General features: G+C 38.8%; 1 protein-coding gene across 4 annotated transcripts in view; it reads right to left on the minus strand.

Annotated features, from left to right (window-relative positions):
- SLC5A10 (solute carrier family 5 member 10) overlaps positions 1 to 18472 on the minus strand; it is a 175193-nt gene extending 156721 nt beyond the window's left edge. For all 4 annotated transcript variants that reach the window (XM_027874791.1, XM_027874792.1, XM_027874789.1 and 1 more), the window contains exons 1-5: positions 18362 to 18472; positions 10748 to 10819; positions 8669 to 8773; positions 7930 to 7989; positions 5513 to 5617 (exon numbers count right to left, since the gene is read on the minus strand). In XM_027874791.1, the coding sequence (XP_027730592.1) occupies positions 5513 to 5617; positions 7930 to 7989; positions 8669 to 8773; positions 10748 to 10819; positions 18362 to 18472 (453 nt within the window). The remainder of the gene's footprint in view (positions 1 to 5512; positions 5618 to 7929; positions 7990 to 8668; positions 8774 to 10747; positions 10820 to 18361) is intronic.
- Positions 18473 to 23153: the final 4681 nt, after the last annotated feature.

Consider the following 23153-nt stretch of genomic DNA (forward strand, 5'->3'; position numbering starts at 1 on the left):
CACAGGGAAATAGAACCCAGCCACCCATATTTGCTTCAGAGGAGCCTCAGGGAGCCACAGAATGAGATAGGGCCAACTCAGCACCTGGGTCCCAATGCCATGAGGCATGTGCATGAGTGAACTCCAGCATCCCTCTGGGGCCTCTTAGGGCCACAGCAGGTGAAGGAAACAATTCCTGATTAGACATCATGCAAGGAAAAGACAGAGTCTGGCCAAGGTCAGAATCCACCATGGATCATCTGGGGATTAAGCTAAAAGCCAGAAATTTCAGCAGATGGTAAGGCCTAATACCAGCCACCTCCATCTGGATCAGCATTGACAGCAACAACCAGACTACAAAGTAGTCAATCAATGAATCAACAAACATTTACTAAGCACCCACTATGTGCTAAGCACTATGCTAAATGATGAAGTCAGGCCAAAAGAAGGCCAACTCAACCCATCCAAGAGGGCTGTAGGACAAAGGTCTGAGCATAAACTGCCAAACTAAGAAATGAGACTGAAAATGTGAGTAAACAAAAGAAAACACCAAATGCCAAGAATAAATACCAAGGCCTAAGAGAACTTAAAGAAGTAAACCCAGAAAAAGAGAAAAAGCTTGTAACTTCTTTTTTAAAATGCTGTTTTGTTTTATTTTCAGTTCCAACTTCTCTCCCTCTCTCCCCCCTCCTCCACCCATTGAGAAGGCAAGAAATAAAATATCCATTACACATATGAAGTCATGAAAAAACATATTTCCTCATTATCCATCTTCCAAGAGGGGGGGAAAAACAAGAAAAAGAAAGAGGAAAAAAAATGCTTCATACTGCGCCTGAGTCCTAACCTCACAACTTCTATAAAAAGAATCTCAAACTAAAAAATGGGTTGGCCACAAGGACTGTAAGAGTGACTAGAAGAAATCAAATAAGAGATCAAATTAAAATTAGAAGTTAAGTGAAAGTTAAGCAAGAAAAATTTGAAAGGAGCATAACTATGTATTAAGCATCTCTAAAATGATAAGTTCAAATATTCAAACAAAATATGTGATCTAGTGGAACAAATACTGCCTTTGTAATTACTGGAGTTGAGTTCAAGTCCTGACTACCTACCTAACCTTAAAAAGTGACTATCTAGGCCTCAGTTTCCTTACATGAAAAATGAAGTAGTTGAGCTAGATAAATACTAAGGTCATTTCCAGTTCTATATTCATGATCCTATGGACTGTATTATGATTTAACTGAGGATAAAAAAAAAAATGCTTTAAAGAGTTAAATAACAATGACAGGGAGAGTAACTGTACCAGGGAAGCTATTTTAAAAATGTCTTGGTCACAAGAGCCATAAGAGTGGCAAGAAGAAATTAAGATAAAAATGAAATTATAAGTGAAATTAGAGATCAAGGGAGAAAATGGAAAGGAAAATAAAAAAAATTAAAATAGAAAACAGAAACTCTTAACAAGTAGTGGACACCTGAAAAAACTGATTGAGCAGAAACAAAACAAAAGCAAAAAAAATTTAATGACTTCATGAGACAATAAAAAATATTAGAATAAAGTGAAAAGATTTTTAAAGTAAAAATAGAAGGTATATACTATCAAAAAGCAATTGTGTTCTACTGTGTGTATGTGAATACTCTTATTCTGGTATTTAAGCTGAGAATAAAAAATTAAATAAGAAAATAGAAAAAAAAGAAACACAAGCATAGTCAAGATAAATCTAGAAAGGTAAATACATATGTGTGATTAGAAGGGACAGCTTACATTCTAATAGTGGGAGAAGAGAGAAGTATTCTTTGAGAATCCTAATACCTTCAAGTATCATAGAGGAAATGAAATGAGACAAATACAGGGATTAGGTGTGATTTTGTTTTGTATGATTTGTGTGTGTATGTGTGTGTGTTTTGTGTGTGGTGTGTTCTATTTTGTTAGTTTTAAGAGAGGAAAGAAAAATGAGACCAACATATCAAAACTTTTGTATGAATATGCTTATTAATTACAAGAATAGGTTTTTTTACTTTTCTTTTTTGGGGAAGTGGGTAGAGTGTGGAAGTTTTGATAATGATTTAAAAAAGAAAGAAAAGTGTCATTGAATCATTTAAAAATAAGCAGAAAAGATATAAGAAAGGTCTGTAGGGTTACAGGCAATCAAAACAGTTTTAGAACTTCATTGCTAAATTTGAATTATTTTTTAAAAAATGTGGTACAGACTGAGAAAAAAATCAAACAGTATGTAACAGAAACTGACAGTTTCATATACAATCCTTTTTTTTGTTTGTGTTCATTTTGCATATATCATGCATATATATACACACACATATATATGGCATCTCCTCTGTGAAAATGGAAGAGCTTTGAGGTCAGCTATTATTTCTCTTTGTGCTAGAGTTTAGCACAACACCTGGCACCTAGTAAATATTTAATAAATTCTAGCTGACTAATTGCTTGATGAACATAACAATAGATACAGAAAAGCATTCAATAAGATATAGCAATCATTTGTCTCCCTTCTTTGAAGAAGTGGGGAACAATGGGTACGGAATACTGTGGATACTGTCCAAGTTGGCTAGCTTTGCTGAACAACTTTTTTTCTCCTTTTTCTTTCCTTTGTTAAAAGGAAAGTTTTGCTAAGTAGGATAGGAGATAACCAGGAAATATATTCGGAATAAAGGTGATATGAAAACAAAATATGTAAGTAATATTTAAATATATCTAAAATAAAATATAGTATTCATTCACAATACAAAACATTTAGAATAGGAATAGAGGTATTTTTCTTTGACACACTAAGAAATATATAAAACACAGAGCTAGAATTTTAGGCAGTTGAGGAGCATTAGAAGCATTCCCACTAAAAACAAGTACATAACAGAGGTGCCCATTTTAACTATTTAAGGTAGTATTAGAAATGCTAACAATTGCCATAAGACAGTAAAAAGAAATTTAAAGCATTCACTTTAAAAATGAAAATGATCAAAATAACATTTTTGCAGGTGATATTGTTTACCTAAAGATCATCATTCTTAACAAAAAATAATCATAATTGAGACAATAGATGACATCAGCAAATTTATGGTATACAAGGTAAACACAAATAATTTACATTCTTATGTACTACAAAGTAAATTTAAGAACAAATTATTTAAAAAGAAATCCCATTTATAACAAAAAAATTATTAAATATTTGGGAATTAACTTAATTAGACATTCCTGTGATCGATAAACAAAGATAACCATAAAATCAAGATCACAGAAATAAGGAAAGATCTAAATTACTGAGTAGAACTTCAATGTTCATTGATGAATTGTATCAACATAGTAAAAATGCCAATCATCTCTAGATTTATGGATCTGATTCAATGACAATAAAAATTTCTAGTGGTTGTCTTTATAAAACAGGACAAAAGCATAGCAAAATGGGAAAAAAAAACAAAAGGATAAGAATAGTAAAGGTTAAGTTTAAAAATTATAAAAGATGAAGATTGCCTTTCTGGATTTTGTTTTCTCTGCTAGACTTTAAAATTTGTTATAGAAAAGTTTGCATCAAAACTATCAAGTATTGAAAAAAAAATTTTTAAAAACAAACAAAAAATAGAATCCAAATCCCAGAAACAAACAAGAAATATAGATAAAAGATTGATGTTTAATGAACCTATGGACAATAACAACTGGCAGGTGGATTCATTATTTAAGAAATGTTGTTGAGAAAACTTGCTAGTAATATGGGGAAAAATTATATCTTCCTCTTAAAATATAGTATAATCCCAATAAATCACAGCTTGATCATAGAACTAAACATAAGAAAAAAATATCAAGAAGTTACAAGAGACTTCCATTTAAGATGCCAATGTAAAAGGTCATAAAGGGAGCCCACCTCTCTAACTTACATTCCAGCAAATATCTGAAAAGGACTCAAGATTCCACAAGACCAGCAAAGCCACATGCCAGGGGAAATTCCCTGCATACTAGTTACAGGGCTAGCAGAGGCTACATGCTCAGCAGAGAAGTTAACACCAAGCAGGTTGTGGGTACAATGAGAGGAGCACAATGATATCACCAGAAGACATCTGTGGTCTTGCAGCGGAGGTGTGTGACTTTTCTGGGCTTGCTCCCCATGTGTGGTTTCCTATGCATGATTCCTATGTGTGTTTATTCTGTGAAATGATGGTGTATATATTTGAGCCTAGGGGTCATAGGAGCCACCGGAATTTCTGAAATGCAAGATGACACGGTCAGACCTAAACTTTTGGAAAATCACTGTAGCAACTACATGGAGGATAGATTGGAGGGACAGATACTTGAGATAAGGAGACCAATTAGAAGACTATTATAATAGGCTAGGTGTGAGGTGATGAGATTCTGAACTAGTGTGGTAGCTATGTGAGTGGAGAAGAGCGGCATGTGAGAGATATTGTGGAAGTAGAAATAGCAGGATTGAGAAAGACTCAGCTCAAGCACCACCTTCTATGTAGCGCTCTTGTCCTTCAGCTTCTAGTGTCTTGCTCCCCTCCCTGTATTTATACGTGTGTGTGTGTGTGTGTGTGTGCGCGCTTGTGCTACCTCCTCTCCCTGCCATAGAATGTATGCTCCTTGGGGTCAGGGACAATTTTGCTTTCACCTTTGTATCCTCAGTGCCTAGCACAATGGGAAAGTTAAAATAAGTTAAAATAAAATTTATATATTTTTAAAAATATCTTCATATTAAAATATATATTTTCTTAAATATCTTCTAATGCCTTCAAGCATCATAGAGAGAATTGAATTTTTCTTGAAATAGACTGTACTGGAAGGTCTAGGATATATATTGACTGTTTTTATAGACCTGAGTGATGAAATATATAGGCCTGGGGGTTGGGAAAAGTCTTCTCTTGTCTTTCAACCTCAGTTACATCTTCTGGGAATTGAAAGGTTGGAATATATGGTCTCTAAGGCCCTTTATCACTCAAGTATACCTTAGCTATTATGTCAGAGAATTTCTAAGTTGGAAACAACCTCAAAGGTCATGTAGTCCAATCCATAGCTGCAAAAACAAATCCCCTCCACAAAATACACAAGTGGTCAGGTCTTTGCTTAAAGTCCTCAGCTGCCTAGGGACCCATTATCACTCAGGACAAGCCATTCCACTTTTAAATAGCTCTGGTTGTTAGGAAGCTTTTTCTGAAGTCAAACCTAAAGTTACCTTAGTGATTTTTACCCATTGTTCCTAGTTCTGCCTTCAGGGAACAAGAAGACTAAATCTAAAACCTCTTACTCTGGGCAGTCTTTCAAATAGCTGAAGACTCCTTTGTGTTTAATCCCTATCCCTCAATCTCTTCCCCCCCTACCCCAAGACTGCACACACCCACATCCTTCAACATCTCCAAATCCCAATTTCTAAATTTACCACAATCTTCTAAGCTTGTGATTCAAGATGACTTCTCTCCTTCAGGTGGGTGGCTCCCAAGCTGCAAGGTCTTCCTTCCTCTCACTTTTGATGCCAAACAACCCAAGCAGCAGCTCCCCATGTACCCAGTCCTTTCACAGGCCAGGGCTACTCACAGATATCTTGGTGAAAACAGACAGCAGCAGTGACAAGATGGACAAATACACGCGTATCCTGGACCTTCCATATCTCTTCTGAAGGTACTCAGGCAAGGTGACAATCTGTGGCGGGAGAAGTGAGACATACACAAAGTCAGCAAGAAGTCCAAACTCTCGCTGGTCCTCCTATTTCCCCACTCCACCCTTCAGGGATTTCTTACTGCCTTCAGCACTTATAGATCCATTGACACTCAATTTGTACTGGTTTTTGTTTGTTGTTTTGTTTTGTTTGAGACTCGGTTTTCCTATCTCATTCAGCTTAGAAGTACATTGGCCACTCATAGACCAATCCCAATACTGATCAGTATGGAAGCTTGAACTTGTTCCATTTTTGCAAACCTGCTCTAGTTTGCCCCCCTTAGGGGGAACTCAGGAGATCCACCAGTTTCAGCCTCCCCAGCAATGAGGATACAGGCAAAGACCACCATGCCCAGCTTTTTGCTCTTCTTGAGTCTGTTCTGTCAAGAGTCTAAGCCTACCAAATCCTCTCTGGGGAATCCCAGTTGCTAATACACATTGCCTAAGTCATGAAGGGTTAGCCCCAAACTAACAAATTATTTTGGGGAAAGTCTCAATCACTGAGATTTAATCAAAAGTTTGTTTTTTTTTTGCTGTTGTCTTAAGAATGTGCCACAAGTTTTGCATAACTTCACATGTATAACTGATATCATATTACTTGTATTCTCAATGTGTGGGGAAAGGGTTGGTGAGAGGGAGGGAGGTGGGAGGGAGGGAGGTGGGAACTGAAAATTTTAAAAATAAGCATTAAAATAAAGTATAATTTTTTTAAAAAGCATACCAGTGGTTGAGTCCATACCCTCTATGGGGAGATGCTTTCAAAAATTTCAAGTAAAGGCCCATCAGATTTTTTGCATTACTTCCCTGATCAACCTATCATGTGTACATGCTATCCCTTGTACCATCTTGAGCTCCTGGAGTATAGGATATAGCTTCTGTAAAGTCCTCTACAACTTTAAATCTAAGAATCTATGCTGTTGTGAACCTGTCTCCAGCAGGCACTGACCAGGATTAAGCCCAAGAAAGATGTATGCATATAGAATCACAAATTTAGAGCTAGAAAGGATCTCACAGGTATCTAGTCCAATCTGCTCATTTTATAAATGAGGAAATTGAGTCCCTTCTAAGCAAGGGGAAGCGAATTGCCCAATGTCAGAGCAAAGCTGGAATTTGAACCCAGGTCCTATGATTATAAATCTAGTGCTCTTTGGTTATTGATGGATTAATAATTTCAGTTAACTTCTCACTTTCCATTTAATCTTGAAAGATATAGCAAATACAGACACTTCACAATTAAGTTTTACTCATTAAGATTAAAATGAGGGTAGTTTGAAGTAGGGGAAATTAGGAATTACTAATAGCTATAGCATTTATAGAGAATTTTAAGATTTGCAAAGTACTTAACAAGTATCTCATTTTATCTTCATAACAACCCTGGGCAGTAGGTATTGGTATTATACCCATTTTACAGATGAAGAAACTGAGGCACAGATACATCAAATGATTTGCCAAGATTATGTAGCTGGTAAGTGTCTGAGGCCAGATTTGAATCCAGGTCTTCCTGACTCCAAGTCCAGCACTCTATCCACTTTCACCATCTTCTACATCATTTACAGTTGTATGGACAAGATAGAACCAACATAATGCTAGAGAAGGCATGCTAGATCTGGAATCAGAAAATTTCCATTAGACTCCCTGTTGTCACAGTAGCTGAATGACTAAGAATAGGTTAATTAACCTGTCTGAGCCTTAGTTTCTTCATCTGCAAAATGAGGCTCCTTTTACTGTTTATCTCATAGGGCTGTTGTGGGTAAAGTGCTTCATCAGCATTCTGCTGCTATACAACGCTAAACTCCTTGTGATGATCCTGTGATTCATTTTAAGTGATGCCCAGTAGAGGGACCAACTCCATCGTGGAGGGAAATGGAGAGAGGGAGAGAAGAACCTATAAATTCACTGGTACAGAGAATTTCCAGTGAGAAAACTTCACTGTACCAATACAGATCAATAACTGTTCATCTCAGAGTGCCATCTGGGGCCTTAAGAAGCTATAATTTGCCCAGGGTCACATAGTCAGTATGTATCAGGGATGAGACCTGAATCTAAGTCTTTCGCTCAAGATACGTAAAAATATGTATATTTTTAAATTAGCAGATCCAACCCAGAAAAAAGTCTGGAAGTCATGGGCTGAGTTGGTGCCTGACTACATGTGGTGCTGCTGTCCATTGCCAAGAAACCATATATCTCTTGTTGCATGAAAACCACATTGACCTTCTCAGCCTCCTCCCATCATTACTCCCCTAATGCCCAAGGGTCAAACCACTATGTATCATTGGTCATCTTGGAAGTACACTCACCTCTGAGGAGATGTAGATGGGCACAAATATCCATGCCAGTGCCAGCAACACATATGTCGCCTAAAGAGAGACAAAGGTGGTATAAGGACCTGCTCCCTCCACGGTACAGATGCAGTGGGAAGAATGAGCCCTACAGTGAGAGGCAGGAGACCTGGGCCCTAGCTGGCTCAGCCACTCACTTCCTGGGTAAGCTCTGCTGAGTCAATTTACTCAGGACTTCAGTTTCCTCCTTTGCAAAGTGAAGAGGTTATTTCAATTAGATGATCTCTGAGATTCTCTTCCAACTTTGAGGTTCTACATTTTATTTCCACAAATCCACAATCCTGAATGATCCACAGTCCTGACATCCAGAATTTGGACCCTAAAAAGTCCTCAGCCAGTAACAAAAACAATTGAGCCCTCAATATAACTTTCTAAGGTAGGAAAATAGATTTAGACACAAAAGCAACTTAATTTGACCACCATTTTGAATCTCAAAATGTCTATGTTGGAAGGGCCTTCAGAGAGATCATGTAGCCCAACCTCTTTGTTTTACAGAAGAGGAAACTGAGTCCCAGAGAGGTGATCAATTCATGCAAAGTTGCAGAGCCAGGAGTAGGATTCAGGGGCCCTGGGACCAAGCACCACAGCTGCCTCCCTAGATTCCCTAAAACAAGAACTAAAACAGGAAATGTTGTGGGAGTCTAGAATTGGAAAGGATCTCAGAAGCCATCTAACCCATACAGACTATGGCACTTACATTCCACTCAAAGCCAGCTACAGCCAGTCCTCCTGCTGCTCCGGACCCGGCCAGTCCAACGAATAGCCCAGATCCTTCACTGCTGGCAAAGAGAGAGGCTCCAATCTGCAGAACAGAACACACCTGAGCCAACAATTCCTCTATGCCATCTAATCCCATCTTCTCCTGCTTTCCCAGGTTCATCAAGCAACTAGATGGGAAATGGAAGCCAAAGTTACACCACTAGATATATCCCCATGACTTTCTAAGTCAAGACACACAGATTCACACATTGCAGTGTTTGGGGGACACTACTTTCACTACTTCTACCTATCTATCTGATCACTCCTTCTCAGTCTCCTTTGCTGGGTCTTCATCCAGGTTAGGCCAGCTAACATTGGGTCTGAAAAGTGTCCCCATACATATCATGATCATATTGGCCTGATCTTCAGATGTATGGTCTGACAAAAGAAATCCTTTTGCAAAGCCTTTTTCTCCCTTGAAATAAAAATTGTCCCAGAAAATTCAGTGTGTATGATTGTTGTACCCCTATGTCAGAATCCTGTGACTTTTGATAGTCAGGAGTGTTTGACCTCTGACACAGGAAAGTCATAGAGACTAGAGAGCTTAGAAGGTTTCATGAAGGATGCAGCTGTTGCTGACCTTATGACCCAGAGTCATCATTAGCCAACAGTGCCCAAGGTATTAGGCAGCTTGTAGCACAGCCCAGCACACAAGACTTTCTCAGGGATGCAACCACAATGCAGGACAGCCCCACATCTGCACTGGTCTGCCACAAACACATCTCACCTGACTGCCCTGCTCTCCCTATTGTCTATCTATATATTATGTATATATATCTATATATATGTGTATATATATCTAATATATATCTGTATATCTAATATATGTATATATCTAATAACTTATATTATGTATAATACAATATTAATTATATATTACAATATTATTAATATACATAATAATATTATTATGTATAATAATATGTATAATATATATTATATAGTCTGTATGTGTGTATAATATATATGTAGGTGTGTATGTGTATATATATGTGCATGTGTATACATATGTATGTGGTATATACACACACACATCTATTCATTTTCAAAGCCACAGCTTAAGGACAGTTTTAGGAATGGTAGAACAGCAACTCGGGGTCCTCAGTTCTCCTTTTTAAAAAAGATTGCTACCCAAAAGCAACTTCAAAGGGGATTAGAGGGTGATACTAGTGGCACCAACTGCTGTCTTCCTGCTCCCATAGTTCAATTCCTCTCCCTCTCTTAGTGAATCCCAAGGAAAGGTCATCTAGGTCAGGGCTCCTTAAGCTTTTTCCCTCAGGACCCCTTTTCTAGTTTTGGCAGGTACCTTGTTGTTGCGTGGCCTAAGGGCATGCGCATCACAAAGTGAGCGTGCTTTGTGTTCAGAACCAAGTGAAGTTGCAGGATGCAACACTGGCAAGCATTGCCAGAAATACCTGGGATTCATTATGCATTTGATTTTAAATTAATTTTTGGTCATTTCATTTCAGAAACCTTTTATTGTTGCCAAATTTTTCATGACTCCATTTGGGGTCGTGACCCACAGCTTAAGAAGTGATGATCTAGGAAATGGAAAATACCAAAACTTCACCTTAGAGCCTCTAGCTTCCCCCACGTCCTTAGTCCTTCATCTCTACCACAGGCTCAGTTCCCATTCTTAAGGGAAGGAAGGGTCTGTCGTCCCCTCCCATAGCCTCTAAACCCCTCCAGGGTTTCCCTCACTATCAAGGAAGGTAAGGGGAGATAGGAACCTGAGAGAATTAGGGAAAATGTGAGGAAATGGGAAGCAGAAAGAGAGAGAGGGCTCAGGGTTGAGGGGAGACAACACTAAAAGGAGATGTACTGGGTGGGAGCCAAGAGGAGACAGAGATGCTAGCAGAATATGGGGAGGGGGGCTGAAGAAAGATGAAAAGATTGACAGTAGGGAAAAGATGATAGAATGAGAAAAGAATTGAGGAGCGACAGAGAAGGGAAGGAGGGGCTAAAAGGAGAGAAGCTCAGTAGCAGAGGAGAGAAGGGAAGTTTAGGATATACTTACTGGCCACCATGTCATGTCCCTTCCTGCAAGGAAGTACCCACTCACTGTGTTTCTGTTGACTCTGAACGAAGACTGAAAAGAGAGACAAAGGTCCTGAGGTGAGGAAACCTACTCCCTTCCTGGGCCCAGAGATCAACAACTGTGGTTTCTCATAATTTAGAGAATTGGGCCCAAACCAACTCAAAAGGGACTTATGGGATGACCAGAGTTACAGCCATACCAAGGAGGTGGACTTTATAGTAGAAAAGACACAGTAAAGAGTTCTAAACCCTTATCTGCCATTAACCAACTACTGGGTAGCCCCATCAAGTGTTCTCTCTGGACCTCAGTTTCCTCATCTATAATTTAGGATAGTGATACAAGTGGCCTGCCTCCTTCTTAGGATCATTGCAAGGGTCCAAAGGTATCTCAGATATAGGGTCCAGTGACATCTCAGATACATATTGGAAAGCAAAAGTGCCCCCAAAATGTGAAGGATCATCATCACCATCACCATCACAGAGTAATCAAAGAGACTCCCAAGGGATCTTCAACTGCTTAATGGGGTTAGGTATGTCAAGAGTTAAGAGGCTTGCTTAGAAAGGCCTCAGACTTTTCTGGCACACTGGAAATAAAAGGAGAATTATGTTGGGTAGTATAAATTAAACATTAAATTTTATAGTACAGACTAGAAATACTAAAGGATTTCAGAGGAAAGAAGCATTGCTAAGGGAAGGCTTCATGAAGAATGTGAGACATGAAGGACAGGTAGAATTTGGCCATGTAAAAGAGAAGGTATTTCAGTCATAAAACATTTTCATGATTCTTCCTTCATGAATACAGATTACAGACCCTCTCCAATTTAGTAGATGGTCTTCATGAATTACTCTGGCTAAAAATGTTCAACACCCACTGACCAATGAGCCTCTTTGACCTTAGTTAAACTGATCCTTGGAGACATGTACACAGGTCACTTCTGATTTCATACCTTTCCAGGCTAGAAGCTCTTCCAGTTTGGTAGGTAGAACCTGTCAGAATTTGTAGTCTGCATGATGTAGTGGGTAAGAGTTAGGAAGACCTGAGTTCAAATTCTGACATTTGACAGAATTTGGGGGACTCTGACATTTCCTAGCTATATGATACCAGGCAAATAACTATTCTACGTCTCAATTTCCTCATCTGTAAAATGGGGATCATGATCCCTGCAACCCACCTCACAGGGCTGTTGTGAGACTCAACAAAGAGCTCATGTGTATAAAGCACTTTTCAAATCTTAAAGTTCTATATAAATGTTAGTTGTTCTTGTCATAGCCCAAGTTTTCTTCCATGCCACCGTGAGACAACAGAGCAGGACTTTAGTCTTCATCTGGAAAATAGGGATAATGATACTTTCCCTATATACCTCAAAGTACCAAAATAAGATAGAAGGAAGAATAAGATAAATAAGATAATAGGTAAGAGATCATTTTTAAAAGGTATGTTTCTAGAATTAGAGTCATAAAAAGTTCAAATTCTGCCTCAGACACTTATTAGCTGTGTAACCTTAGGTAATTCACTCAATCTTCCTCAGCCTTAGTTTCCTCCTCTGTAAAATAAGGATAATAGTATCTACCTCACAGGATTGTTGTAAGGATTGAATGAGTTAATATATGTAAAGTGTTTTGCAAATCTTAAAGGACAATATAAATTTTATTATTATTATTATTAAAACTATGAAGGATGACTAACATTGTTTATATTTATTGCTTGTTAGAAATACAGAAAGCAGTGGTAGATGGAGGACCAATCGTGGAGTCAGAAAAACCTGGGTTCAAAGGTAGGACTTGTCAGGGCTAGTCAGTTAATTTTCAGAGGAACAGGGAACTCTCTAAAGTATATATTACAGAAAAGGAACCGATCTGCATCAATGGAGGGATTTTCCACACCAGGAGTTCCTTACCAAATAGATGAAATCATAGGTTTAGACCAAAAAGAAAAAATTACTAGTGTATAATATCAGTAGAGGGAGCTCTAAGGACCAGCCTGATCCCAAAGGTCCTATGGAAACATCTCTGGCTAAAGCTCAAGATCCATATGGTTCCCAAATGAGAAATCCTTATTTGCTAATAGTAAATTAAACAAGCACAGATTTGCAAACAGGATAGACTCTGGGGCCTTTGTGTTCATTTATTCCCGACCAATGAACCTTTTCCCTCAAAGTGAGCATTACACTGACTATTTGACCGAGGTGATGTGAATCTGTTGTTAGTGGCCCAAGATTTATTAAGTACAAGCATGAAGGGGAAGACCCCAAAATTCATGAGGGAAGAAACCATAGTTCAGATTTTCCCAGTGCTTTGATAATCAGGCTGGTAAGTCAGATAAGTCAATCTTTGAATACATGGTTATAGATAGGACATATGGAGACACGGTGCAATGAAGAGAATTTAGTTGGATCCCTCTTTGCTAGAGGTCTTCAAGCAACAGTTGCTATAGAGAGGCTCCTTGTGCAGGTGTGGGTCAGACTCAATGCCCTCTGAGGTCACATCCCTCAGATTTGGAGATTCTGGGGTTCAGATGGAGTTCTTCTCTCAGGTTTAATCCTCTTTCTTCATTTTCCCATCTTCCTAAATAATCCCACAGGAAAAGGAAGATAATGCAAGGCTTACTTTTTGCTGGAGATACCTTCTCTTCAACCCATCCAAATCTATAATCTTCTATGTTGATACATAGATATAGATTTGTCATTGATTCCTTACAATGAAATCACAAATCTGAACACACATATAAATGCATACATGTCAACATATATATCTGTGTGTGCATGCATCCTCATTTGTGATTTCATTAGTATAAGGAAATATGTACACATGTGTATCAATATATCCATGTATGTGTACGTGTATGTTACTATTTATATATTTAGACTGGTTGAAGGAGTTTCTCCAAATCTGCATTTGTAGACAGGGTTTCCTCACTGAGATTGCCTATACAAATGAAATCATGCAGTTGACTAATCCTACCTCTAATACTTAGCACCTGTGTAACATTGGGTTACCTCCTCAGACCTCAGTTTCCTCATCTGTAAAATAAAGTAGTTAGGAAACTAGCCAGGATGGTGGAGTAGTAGAAAGCAGTACAGCTCAGCTCCATGTCACAACAATTCCACAAAGACCTAGGAATTGTACCAGGTCCTGATCCAGAAATCCAGGGGAAAATCAGAGGGAGATATTTTTCTAGCCCAGATCAGCATATGGGGAAAGAGGTCTTGGGTTGCTGAGGAGAGGTGGAGACTTCTGGTGCTGGGACTGAATGAGGAATGCTGCTGTGTCCTTGGGCAAGAAGCATTTCTGGATCTGAGATGGAGGGTCTTGATGCTGTGCAGGAAGCAGTAACAGGTGCCAACTGGCTGCTCTTTTGTGCATATTCCAGAGCCATTCATTTTCATTATTTATCTTGAGATTCTTGACCCTTTTTTTCTCCCACATGAAATTTATTAATTTTTTTCTAGTTCTGTAAAGTAATCCTTTGGTAATTTGATTGGTATAGCATTAAATAAGAAAATTATTTTAAGTAATTTTTTTTATTTTTATCATATTGATTTGTCCTACCCATGAGCAATTAATATTTTCCAATTATTCATATCTCTCTTTATTTCTGCAAAGTTACTATAACACCAATATTATAAAAATGTAAGGTATTACATATCAAAAAAAATTTATCTAGAAAATAGATCAAGGAGAACTCATTTGAGAATCATGGAGCCATTACCCAAAAAAGGGCCTAGATGTTATATTTTGAGAAATCATAAGAGAAAATTGCCCAGATCTATTAGAACAAGAGGGCAAAGTGAAAATAGAAAGAATTTACTAATCACCTCCTGCAAGAAATCTCAAAATGAAAACTTCTAGGAACATCATAGCTAACATCTATAGTTTTCAGGTCAAGGGGTAAAAATACTGTAAGCAACTAGAAAGAAAGACTTTAAGTACTGAGGAACCAGTCAGGATCACACAAAATGTGGTCACCATCATAAAGGAGCAGAGAACTTTGAATATAATTTTCCAGAAGACAAAGGCTGTTGGCAGCATTTCTGCTGGTTCATTTGCTCAGTTGAGTTTTCATTGTCTACCAGGGGTGGGGAACCCATGGCCTCAAGGCCACATGTGGCCCTCTAGGTCCTCAAGTTCAGTCCTTTGACCTTTTATTAATGGAATTTGTTCTATGAAGTCTGGATTCAGTTAAAGGGCCCTGAGGCCACAGGTTCCTCACCCCTGGTCTGTACTCTGCAGTCTCAACTCGATTTCAGAGGCTAGGTCACTCGAGTCCATAGATGACTTTCTTCTCTGTTGCCAGGGGTCCCATCCTCAAAGTTGCTTCCTCCCTTGAGTGAATGCCTTTCTATATCCAAGTCTATCTAGAATATATATCTCTTCTTCCTCATTTATGACTGGAGTTCTCAAAATGGCAATATTTTGAACTATTATATGGGGTGTTTCCTGATTTTCTGCTAACTGATGGGGGAGAGTAGAGAAATCACCTCCTTATCCCTCCTCAACAAAGCTCTCAAGTCTGCAGTCCTGGCTTGACACCCTCTCAAGAACAAAACTAAAGTCCTACAAAGGCATGTCCAATTTTTGCTTGTCCAATGAGGTTTCTCCTTTTAATTCCACCAGAGAAAGGGTTTACTCTGCATAACTTTTCATAATCATAAGGGATTACTAAGGTGGGGAAGGAGTGAAGAAGGGGAGGAGGGAGCCTAGAGACAGCAAAATCCAGTGGTCAAATTCCAATATTACTATTACAAAGTGAACCATTTTTTAAAAAGTTTTCATTAAAAATGCTTTAAGTTTTTTTTTCTTTATATATTATTTTGGTCCCAGGCTGCCTCAGTTACTGGGCAAGTGGGGAGCAAAGACAGGGAGGAAGGTGTGTGTGCTTGAGTGGGTGTGGATGAAAACAGTGAGGTAGGCCTTGGGACTCTGGACTCCTAGCTAATCCTCATACTCACCAAAAATGCAATGGTTGATTCTGTTATCTGTTCTAATAGTCGGGAAACACTTTCAACTCACATTTCTTGATAACTATTTCTGTTGGACTCCCCTCCCTAGAGCAGATGGAGAATGACCACAATTTTGCAGTTAGTTTGACACTTTATTACTGCATTTAAACCTCATCATCTGAGACTAAATGCTAAGATATCAACTGAGTTGGAGGAGGGGGAAATCGTAATTCTCTCTCACCTTATATATAGCATTGCAGATTCAAGCTGTGTTCAAAAAGAAAGAAAGAAAGAAAGAAAGAAAGAAAGAAAGAAAGAAAGAAAGAAAGAAAGAAAGAAGAAATGAGTTGTCTTAGAAAATAGTGAATTCCCCACCTCTTGTCTTTCCAGATAGACTAAATGACAACTTGATGGAGGTGTTGGAGGAGGATTCTTGCTTGGATTGGGCTACTAAATAATAAAGTTCTTTTAAATTCTCTGATTCTCATATAATTCTGTCATCAGTCTTGTTGGGTAGGTAGGGTAGGTCATGGGACAACAGAATTTAGAACTGGAAGGACTGTAAGTGCCTGGCTCAGAGTCACACAGCTGTTAAGAGGAAGGACTGAGGCTCAATCCAGTACCCTTTCCACAACCCTTGGATGCCATTTGTCACTTCCTTTTGCAAGTAAAGAAACTGAGGCTCAAGAGAGGCTGAAAGATTTGTCAAAGGTCCCATTAACCAGATCTTGTCAGCCTGTTCCCCTGACCAGAACCACCTACTATTACATTCCTACGATTGTAGCTTAAGGGGAAGGCTTAGAAAAGAGCAGAGAAAGTGAATTATTCACCCAAAGCAGAACAACTGAATGCAATGCCAAGGAACTTTCCCACAGAGGCCAATTTATCTAAATTACACGCAAAACATTGCTGGAAATCTAGAGCACAGAAGCATGGTAGAAACAGGGCAGGGTAGGAAATCTACATTGGAGATTTGTCATTTCCAAGGAAAGCCTGTCCTGGAAGCCTTCAAGTCCAACATTAGGCATAGAACAGGAGGTTCAAATCTCAGTCAAAATCCCACCTTTAAGAAGCTTCTCCCATTCCTCTTCAATCTTAGTGCTTTCCCTGAGACTATTCCCAGTTTATCATATATTTCTTGTTACTATATAATTGTTTGCATGTTGTCTTCCCCATTAGACAGAGTTGAGAGTAGAGTTTTACATTTCTCTGAACCCTCAGAGCTTAACACAGTGTGTGACACATAGTAGGTGGTTAATAAATGCTGGCTGACTGAACAACTGTCATTTAAATTTTTTTGTGCTGGGGTCTAGCTGGTGGGCTCCAAGTAACTTGTTGCTCATACCCAACTTAATTTGGCGGGGGGGTAGGGGTGGATCTTTGATTTTTCTTATGTAGGACCTCCCAGTGACCTTCCTTCTAACTAATGAAACATGGTGGGAGGGAGAGAAAATAAATGTTTAACTGAAAATTAAGAAAATTTTTTTTTTAATTTCCCCCTACTACATCTGCAGCTTCTAGTCTTAAGGAGTTGCCTTGCCTAACGTCAAACAGACATTACCTGTCAAAAGCCAAACTTGAACCTAGGTCTTCCTGATTCCAAGCCTGGCTCTATCCACCCCACAGTGCTGTTTCTCACAACTAGAGTATGATAGTAACAATACTAGCAAACAATTACACTTACATAGCATGTTTAGGATTGTAAAACACCTTATATCCATTGTTTCACTTGTTTTCCAATCTGTGAGGTAATGTAGGCATTATTCTCATTTTATAGATGAGGAAACTGAGGCTCAAACAGGTCAAGTGACTTGCCAGAGGCAGGTTATTTGCCAGAGGCAGGATTCAAACCCAGATCTTTCCCAGCTCCTAGTTCACTGCATTTTCAAGTACACCAGGCTTCCACTACCAAATAAAAATCCCTTACATTTACTTAGCATTTAGTTCATACTTCTTTTTTAATTTATTTGTTTTTTTTTCGGCTAGGCAACTGGGTTAAGTGACTTGCCCAGAGTCACACAGCTAGTAAGTGTTACGTGTCTGAGGCCAGATTTGAACTCAGGTCCTCCTGAATCCAGGGCTGGTCTTCTATCCACTGTGCCACCTAGCTGCCCCCTCAGTTCATACTTCTTAAAGTAATTCTGTATCCTCACAACAAGCCTGTGAAGAAGGAAGGGCAAGAAATATTATTGTCCCCATTTGACTGATGAAGAAACTCTTGCCCAAAGTCACCCGGCTAGGAAGTTCTGGAGCCAGGACTAGAACTCAGAGTGTGGCCATAATCAATATAAGAGCCACAAGGAAATGTGGCAGTGACATTTTGTAACATTGTCCCTTAGTTACTTAAATCATATCCCCCAAGACTATTGAATAATCGAATAATCTATGAGTTCATTAGAATAGGGAAACTCTGAAGATTGCAACCCATCCATGACCCTTAGTGTCAAGAGACAGCCTTCGGAAGTAGCTAGAGGCACATAGAAATTAAGGTACCCAGCTTACAAATGTCAGAGGCCAGATTTGAATCCAGGTATTCCTGTTTTCAAGTCTAATACTTTATCCACTATACCATGCTATCACCTCCAGAAACCTACTAGAAAAAAATGTCCGAAGTTTCAAAAAGTCAATGCAAGAAGCTTTCACTTGGGACTCACCCATATTCCCACAGCCAGGTTTAAAGCAAAATACACCACGATGATGATAATATCAGTCACGTTAAGCTGTTGCCTAAAGAAGTGAGGGTCACTGGTGGAGTTGTCTGCCATGATCTCTCCTGTTTCAGCAACAGATTGAATGAGGACAAAAAAGGAACAAACCAGGTTGTGGTGGGCTTTCTTATTAGGAACTGATCATTAAACCAACTGGATGATGTCATTTTCAGCCCATGACCTGTCTGCATGGGGTGAGGACAGCTTCAAAGTACAAGTCATTTGGTTTCCTAGCCTCCGCTTAAAAATCATATGACTAGAGACTGCATGGCATCCAAGGCTGCATGTCTACAAAGCAACCTGCCTCTCTGGAGGCACAAAATGCTGTTCTGGATAGCCACAAGAGATGGGCACTGCATCTCAGAGTTCTGACTCTAACAGAAGAGAGGAGGTTGTGTGAATGCATAGCTAGGGGAAAACTAACTCTCATTCCAAAAATGTTTAAAGTCTTTTGCTGCAGCTTGGAGATTCCATATCTCAGAGAAGATACCACACAGAGCAAACTCTATTTATCAAAGATTGAGAGAAGCATCATTTACTCCCCAAAGTCTAGTAACCATTGCAAATAATCTTAGATCAACTGCTTTTTAGTGATGTTTTTAATTCACATTATTATATTCATTGTGCATATTGTTTTCCTGGTTTGCTTCCCTTTTCTTCCATCAGTTAATACATATTTTCCATTGTTTCTTGGAACACCTTGCATTCACTATTTCTTACAGTACAATAGTATTCCATTGCATTCGTGGTGTTGGGGACTGTTGTTGATTCATGCTGGTGGGGAGGGAAAGGGAAGACTCCTGAGGAATTGGAGTCTAGTTGATATTAAAATACTTTGCTGGTGGGGAAAGGAACTTTTAGTCATTCCTGATGGTCGTATTTGACAAGGTGATTCAGGGGATTTGAGTGTGTCTAATTAGTGTGGCAGAAGGGTTCTGAAATCCTTACAACCTGCAGTACCATCGAAGTGAATGAAAGTATTCTGCCTAGGTAAAGGAGGGGATAACAATGAAATCAGGGGACAGAAATCTAGGAAAGAATTTATTAAAATTTCCATTTTGCCTATTATTGGCTCTTTTTAAAATAATATTTTAGTAATTTTTAAAGGAAAAAACTAGATTAGATTAAAATTAATGGAAAATTTATGATTTCAAGAAAATGTGAAATGACACTCTTTAGTTAATTCTGTTCTCCCCCTAAAATCTGTACTCTGTCCCTATTTCTGGCAGCCCTGAGAGTCTTTTTTTTTTCCCCCAGAAGCTCTGACATCCCCTTTAAAAATTTCCTTTGTAGGGCAGCTAGGTGGTGCAGTCACTAGAGCTTTGGCCTTGGAGTCAGGAGGACCTGAGTTCAAATCTGAACTCAGACACTTGACACTAACTAGCTGTGTGACCCTGGGCAAGTCACTTAACCCCATTGCCTCACCAAAAAAAAAAAAACTTCCTTTGTAATATAGAGAAGAAGAATGAATTTTTATATTGAAGATAGAGAGGGCAGGTTGTAATCCTCTTTGCCAGAAATATGCCTTTATGTAAGACTTGCCACTCTGGGTCAGATCTGTACAATGATCATCCTGTTCTGATAACATGGATGATTCTAGGATGTCATCCTCAGAGATTAGGTATGGGCCCCAAATGTCTCAAGATAAGGCTACAAATGCAAATAATTTTAAAGCCCTACATAATTATGATTACTAATGACAATACAAATTATATACATATTTGGGGATAAAATGCTAGATAGATTTGAGGTTCAAGGAAACGGGTTCATACTCCACTTTTAATACTTGGCATCAATTAGGAAGATTGATCAGAGGATTTAAAATTTGAAGAGATCTTAGAGGTCACTGAGACCAACACTCTTCCTTTACAGATGAGGAAACTGAGTCCCAGAGAGGTGAAGTGAAATGTGTGACCAGGATTAAGTCACTTAAGTTCTCTGAGTCTCAAGTTTCCCCAGCTGCAAAATGGAGTTTAACAATCTCCACTTCACAGGGTTGTTGCAAGGCTCAAGTGAGACCATGGATATAAAGTTTAGCAAACCTTAAAATGCTGAATAAATACCAGTTATTATAATATAAATAAATTTAAACTACTTCTGAACTTGATTTTTTAACCCATACCACATCTTAGTTAATACTGTTATAAATATGTGTGTACTTGTCCTTAACACCTGTTTCAAGTTTCAAGAAGAAAAGCTTGAAAGGAGGGGCATCTAGTTTAGTACTATGGGATTTGCCACACAGAGTGTATGTTCCCTTTTTCACTCTCTTCATTTGTTTTATGGACTTTGATCCTGTCCCTTCTCAATCATAATCCTTCCAGAGTGAAGAAGTATCATCTTTTCTCTGTCTTGTTTTAACCCTGTCCTTTTAACCTTGTCCTAAGGCAAGAGACGTGATGGAAAGTAGGCACAATGAGGTTGTGAACTGATCCAACTCTTGTGGAAATCAATTTGAAAGTATGTGATAAAAGTCACATTCACATTCTTTGACCTATACAGGGCAGAGAGGTCAATGAAAGAAATGTCACATAAGCTGAAATATTCAGAACAGCACAGTTTTTTGGGTTACAAAACAAACAAAACCTGGAAAAACACAAACCCATCAAATTGGGACCTGTTGATTGGGAAAATGATTGAACAAAGTGTGGTATGTGAATCAGTACCAATCCCCAGGTCTAGGCTTGTGGCTTGATTCTCCCAATGCCTGGTCTTGATCAACCCCAGTAAGAACCCTATAAAAAACCACCAGACTTTGTTTTGGTTCCCCTTTCCACTGGGTTTCAGTGGAATTGACCTGTTTCCACCCTTCCTGAATGCCTTTCTTTATCGTACAGCCACTTGATAAAAATGTCTTGCTTTACTTCTTCGATATTGTTCCTTGCTCTGTGTCTCCTACTACCCCACTTTGGATCCCGAACCTTACTAAACCTCTATTAACATAGTCATTATTCATTTTCCAAAGACAAAGATCTCAGTTTGATAAAAAGGGAAAGACATATCTTTGAACGTCCTCACAAGCAGTTGTAGGACCAGTGCTCAAGGCATCACAAATTATGATCCCTCTTCAAAATCTCCTTCTTTTACAAAACCCTTTAATTTTTACACTGCTAAGAAAGTCTCTCACCAAGGCTGAAGGGAAATAGTCACAAAGAACAGGTAGTATAAAAATAAAAACATTCATATTCTTTTCGTACAAACAAACAAACAAACAAAAAAAAGAAACCAAATGTTTTTTCATGGGGGCACACATAGGTAGCTAGCTGGCACAGTGGATAGAATGCCAGGCCTGGAGTCAGGAAGACCTCAGTTCAAATTCAGCCTCAAATACTTACCTGGGCAAGTAACTTAACCTCTGTTTGCCTTAGTTTCTTCATCTGTAAGATGGGAATAATAACAGCATCTACTTAACAGGATTATTGTGAAGATCAAATGAGGTAATCGTAAAGTACTTAGCACAGTGACTGGCACATAGTAGGTGCTATATAAATGCTAGCTATTGTTGTCATTGTCCTCCTCCTTTTCAGTATTATTAGTTTCAAACCTCTGAGATTACAGTGGAGTGAAAGGCTACAAGATATTTAGTTCATTAACACTCCCTCCCCCAAGTCCCAAATGGCAATGGACATACCAAAAAGAAGCAACACTACCAGAAACACTTAAAAGGAATATTTTTGGGAAGAACAGAAAGAAAATGAACAAAAGTAGAGCTGTGACAAAATGAAGAATACAGGCATGAATTAGTAGTGGCATAAGAAAGTCGGGTAATTTTTGAGGGAAGTCATTCCTCCCTGGCTTTTGAAAACTAGGTGAGTCCCTCTCCCAGCAAAGTAAAAGTACTTGGTATTAAAATAATTCAATTATTTTTGAGATTACTGGGTTCTCTTTTTAGGGACACTAAAAAAGCAAACTCATTCCTGTTTTCCTGACAATCAGGAAGACCACTTCTGGGTGTCTTTAGTCCTAAATCTGAGGTTTCCCCCCTTTCAGAGATGATTACTCTGACTTCATTCAATATTCAATTCAGGGCTGTAGCTGTCCACTTGTTTCCAAATTTGATTTCCACTAGTATCACAGAGTTGGGAGCTCAGAGGTCATTTAGTCCAACCCCTCTCATTCATTGGATGAGGAAACTGAGGCCCAGAGAGGTTTAGTGACTTGCCCAAGAGTGCACAGGTCTTGACTGACAGAGAAGAAATTCAAAGCCATGTCCTCTGTAGATGCATTATTTTACCCAATGGGTCACATTGCTTCCTCTAACTAAATCATTATTTCAGGCTGGGTCAGGCACTGGCTGCATGTCTAAGTGCATGATTACCGACAACAAACTTACCCTTATGTTTTCTGGAAGTGGTTTAATTGGAATTTAACCTGTGCATTTTTACACTCAGTCTTTCACAAATGTGTTAATATGTCAGCCAGAGTATCGAGTAACCCAACTAACCTGCAAAACAAACTTCTTCTGTTACACTGTAACCTGAAGGTATGTTACTTATTACCCCTATTAATAATGTCCCTAGTGGGCAACCTCTCAAACCCTCAACTCCCTTTCTGCCCCCACTGCAAGCCTAATACAAAATACCCAGATTCTATTGGTTTGTAACATTCCCTCCAGGCCCATTGCCCCAACCTGTGCTCACACACAGAGTTGTGTTGCCACATCTGCGGGTAGTTTGTCAGGATGCATCTCCAGTGTGCTTCTCATAAACAATAAGCCAGTATGCTTAATTAGCTCTTA

Source organism: Vombatus ursinus, unplaced genomic scaffold (genome assembly GCF_900497805.2).
Source record: "Vombatus ursinus unplaced genomic scaffold, bare-nosed wombat genome assembly UNPS02014807.1, whole genome shotgun sequence".
Classification (NCBI taxonomy): Eukaryota; Metazoa; Chordata; class Mammalia; order Diprotodontia; family Vombatidae; genus Vombatus; species Vombatus ursinus.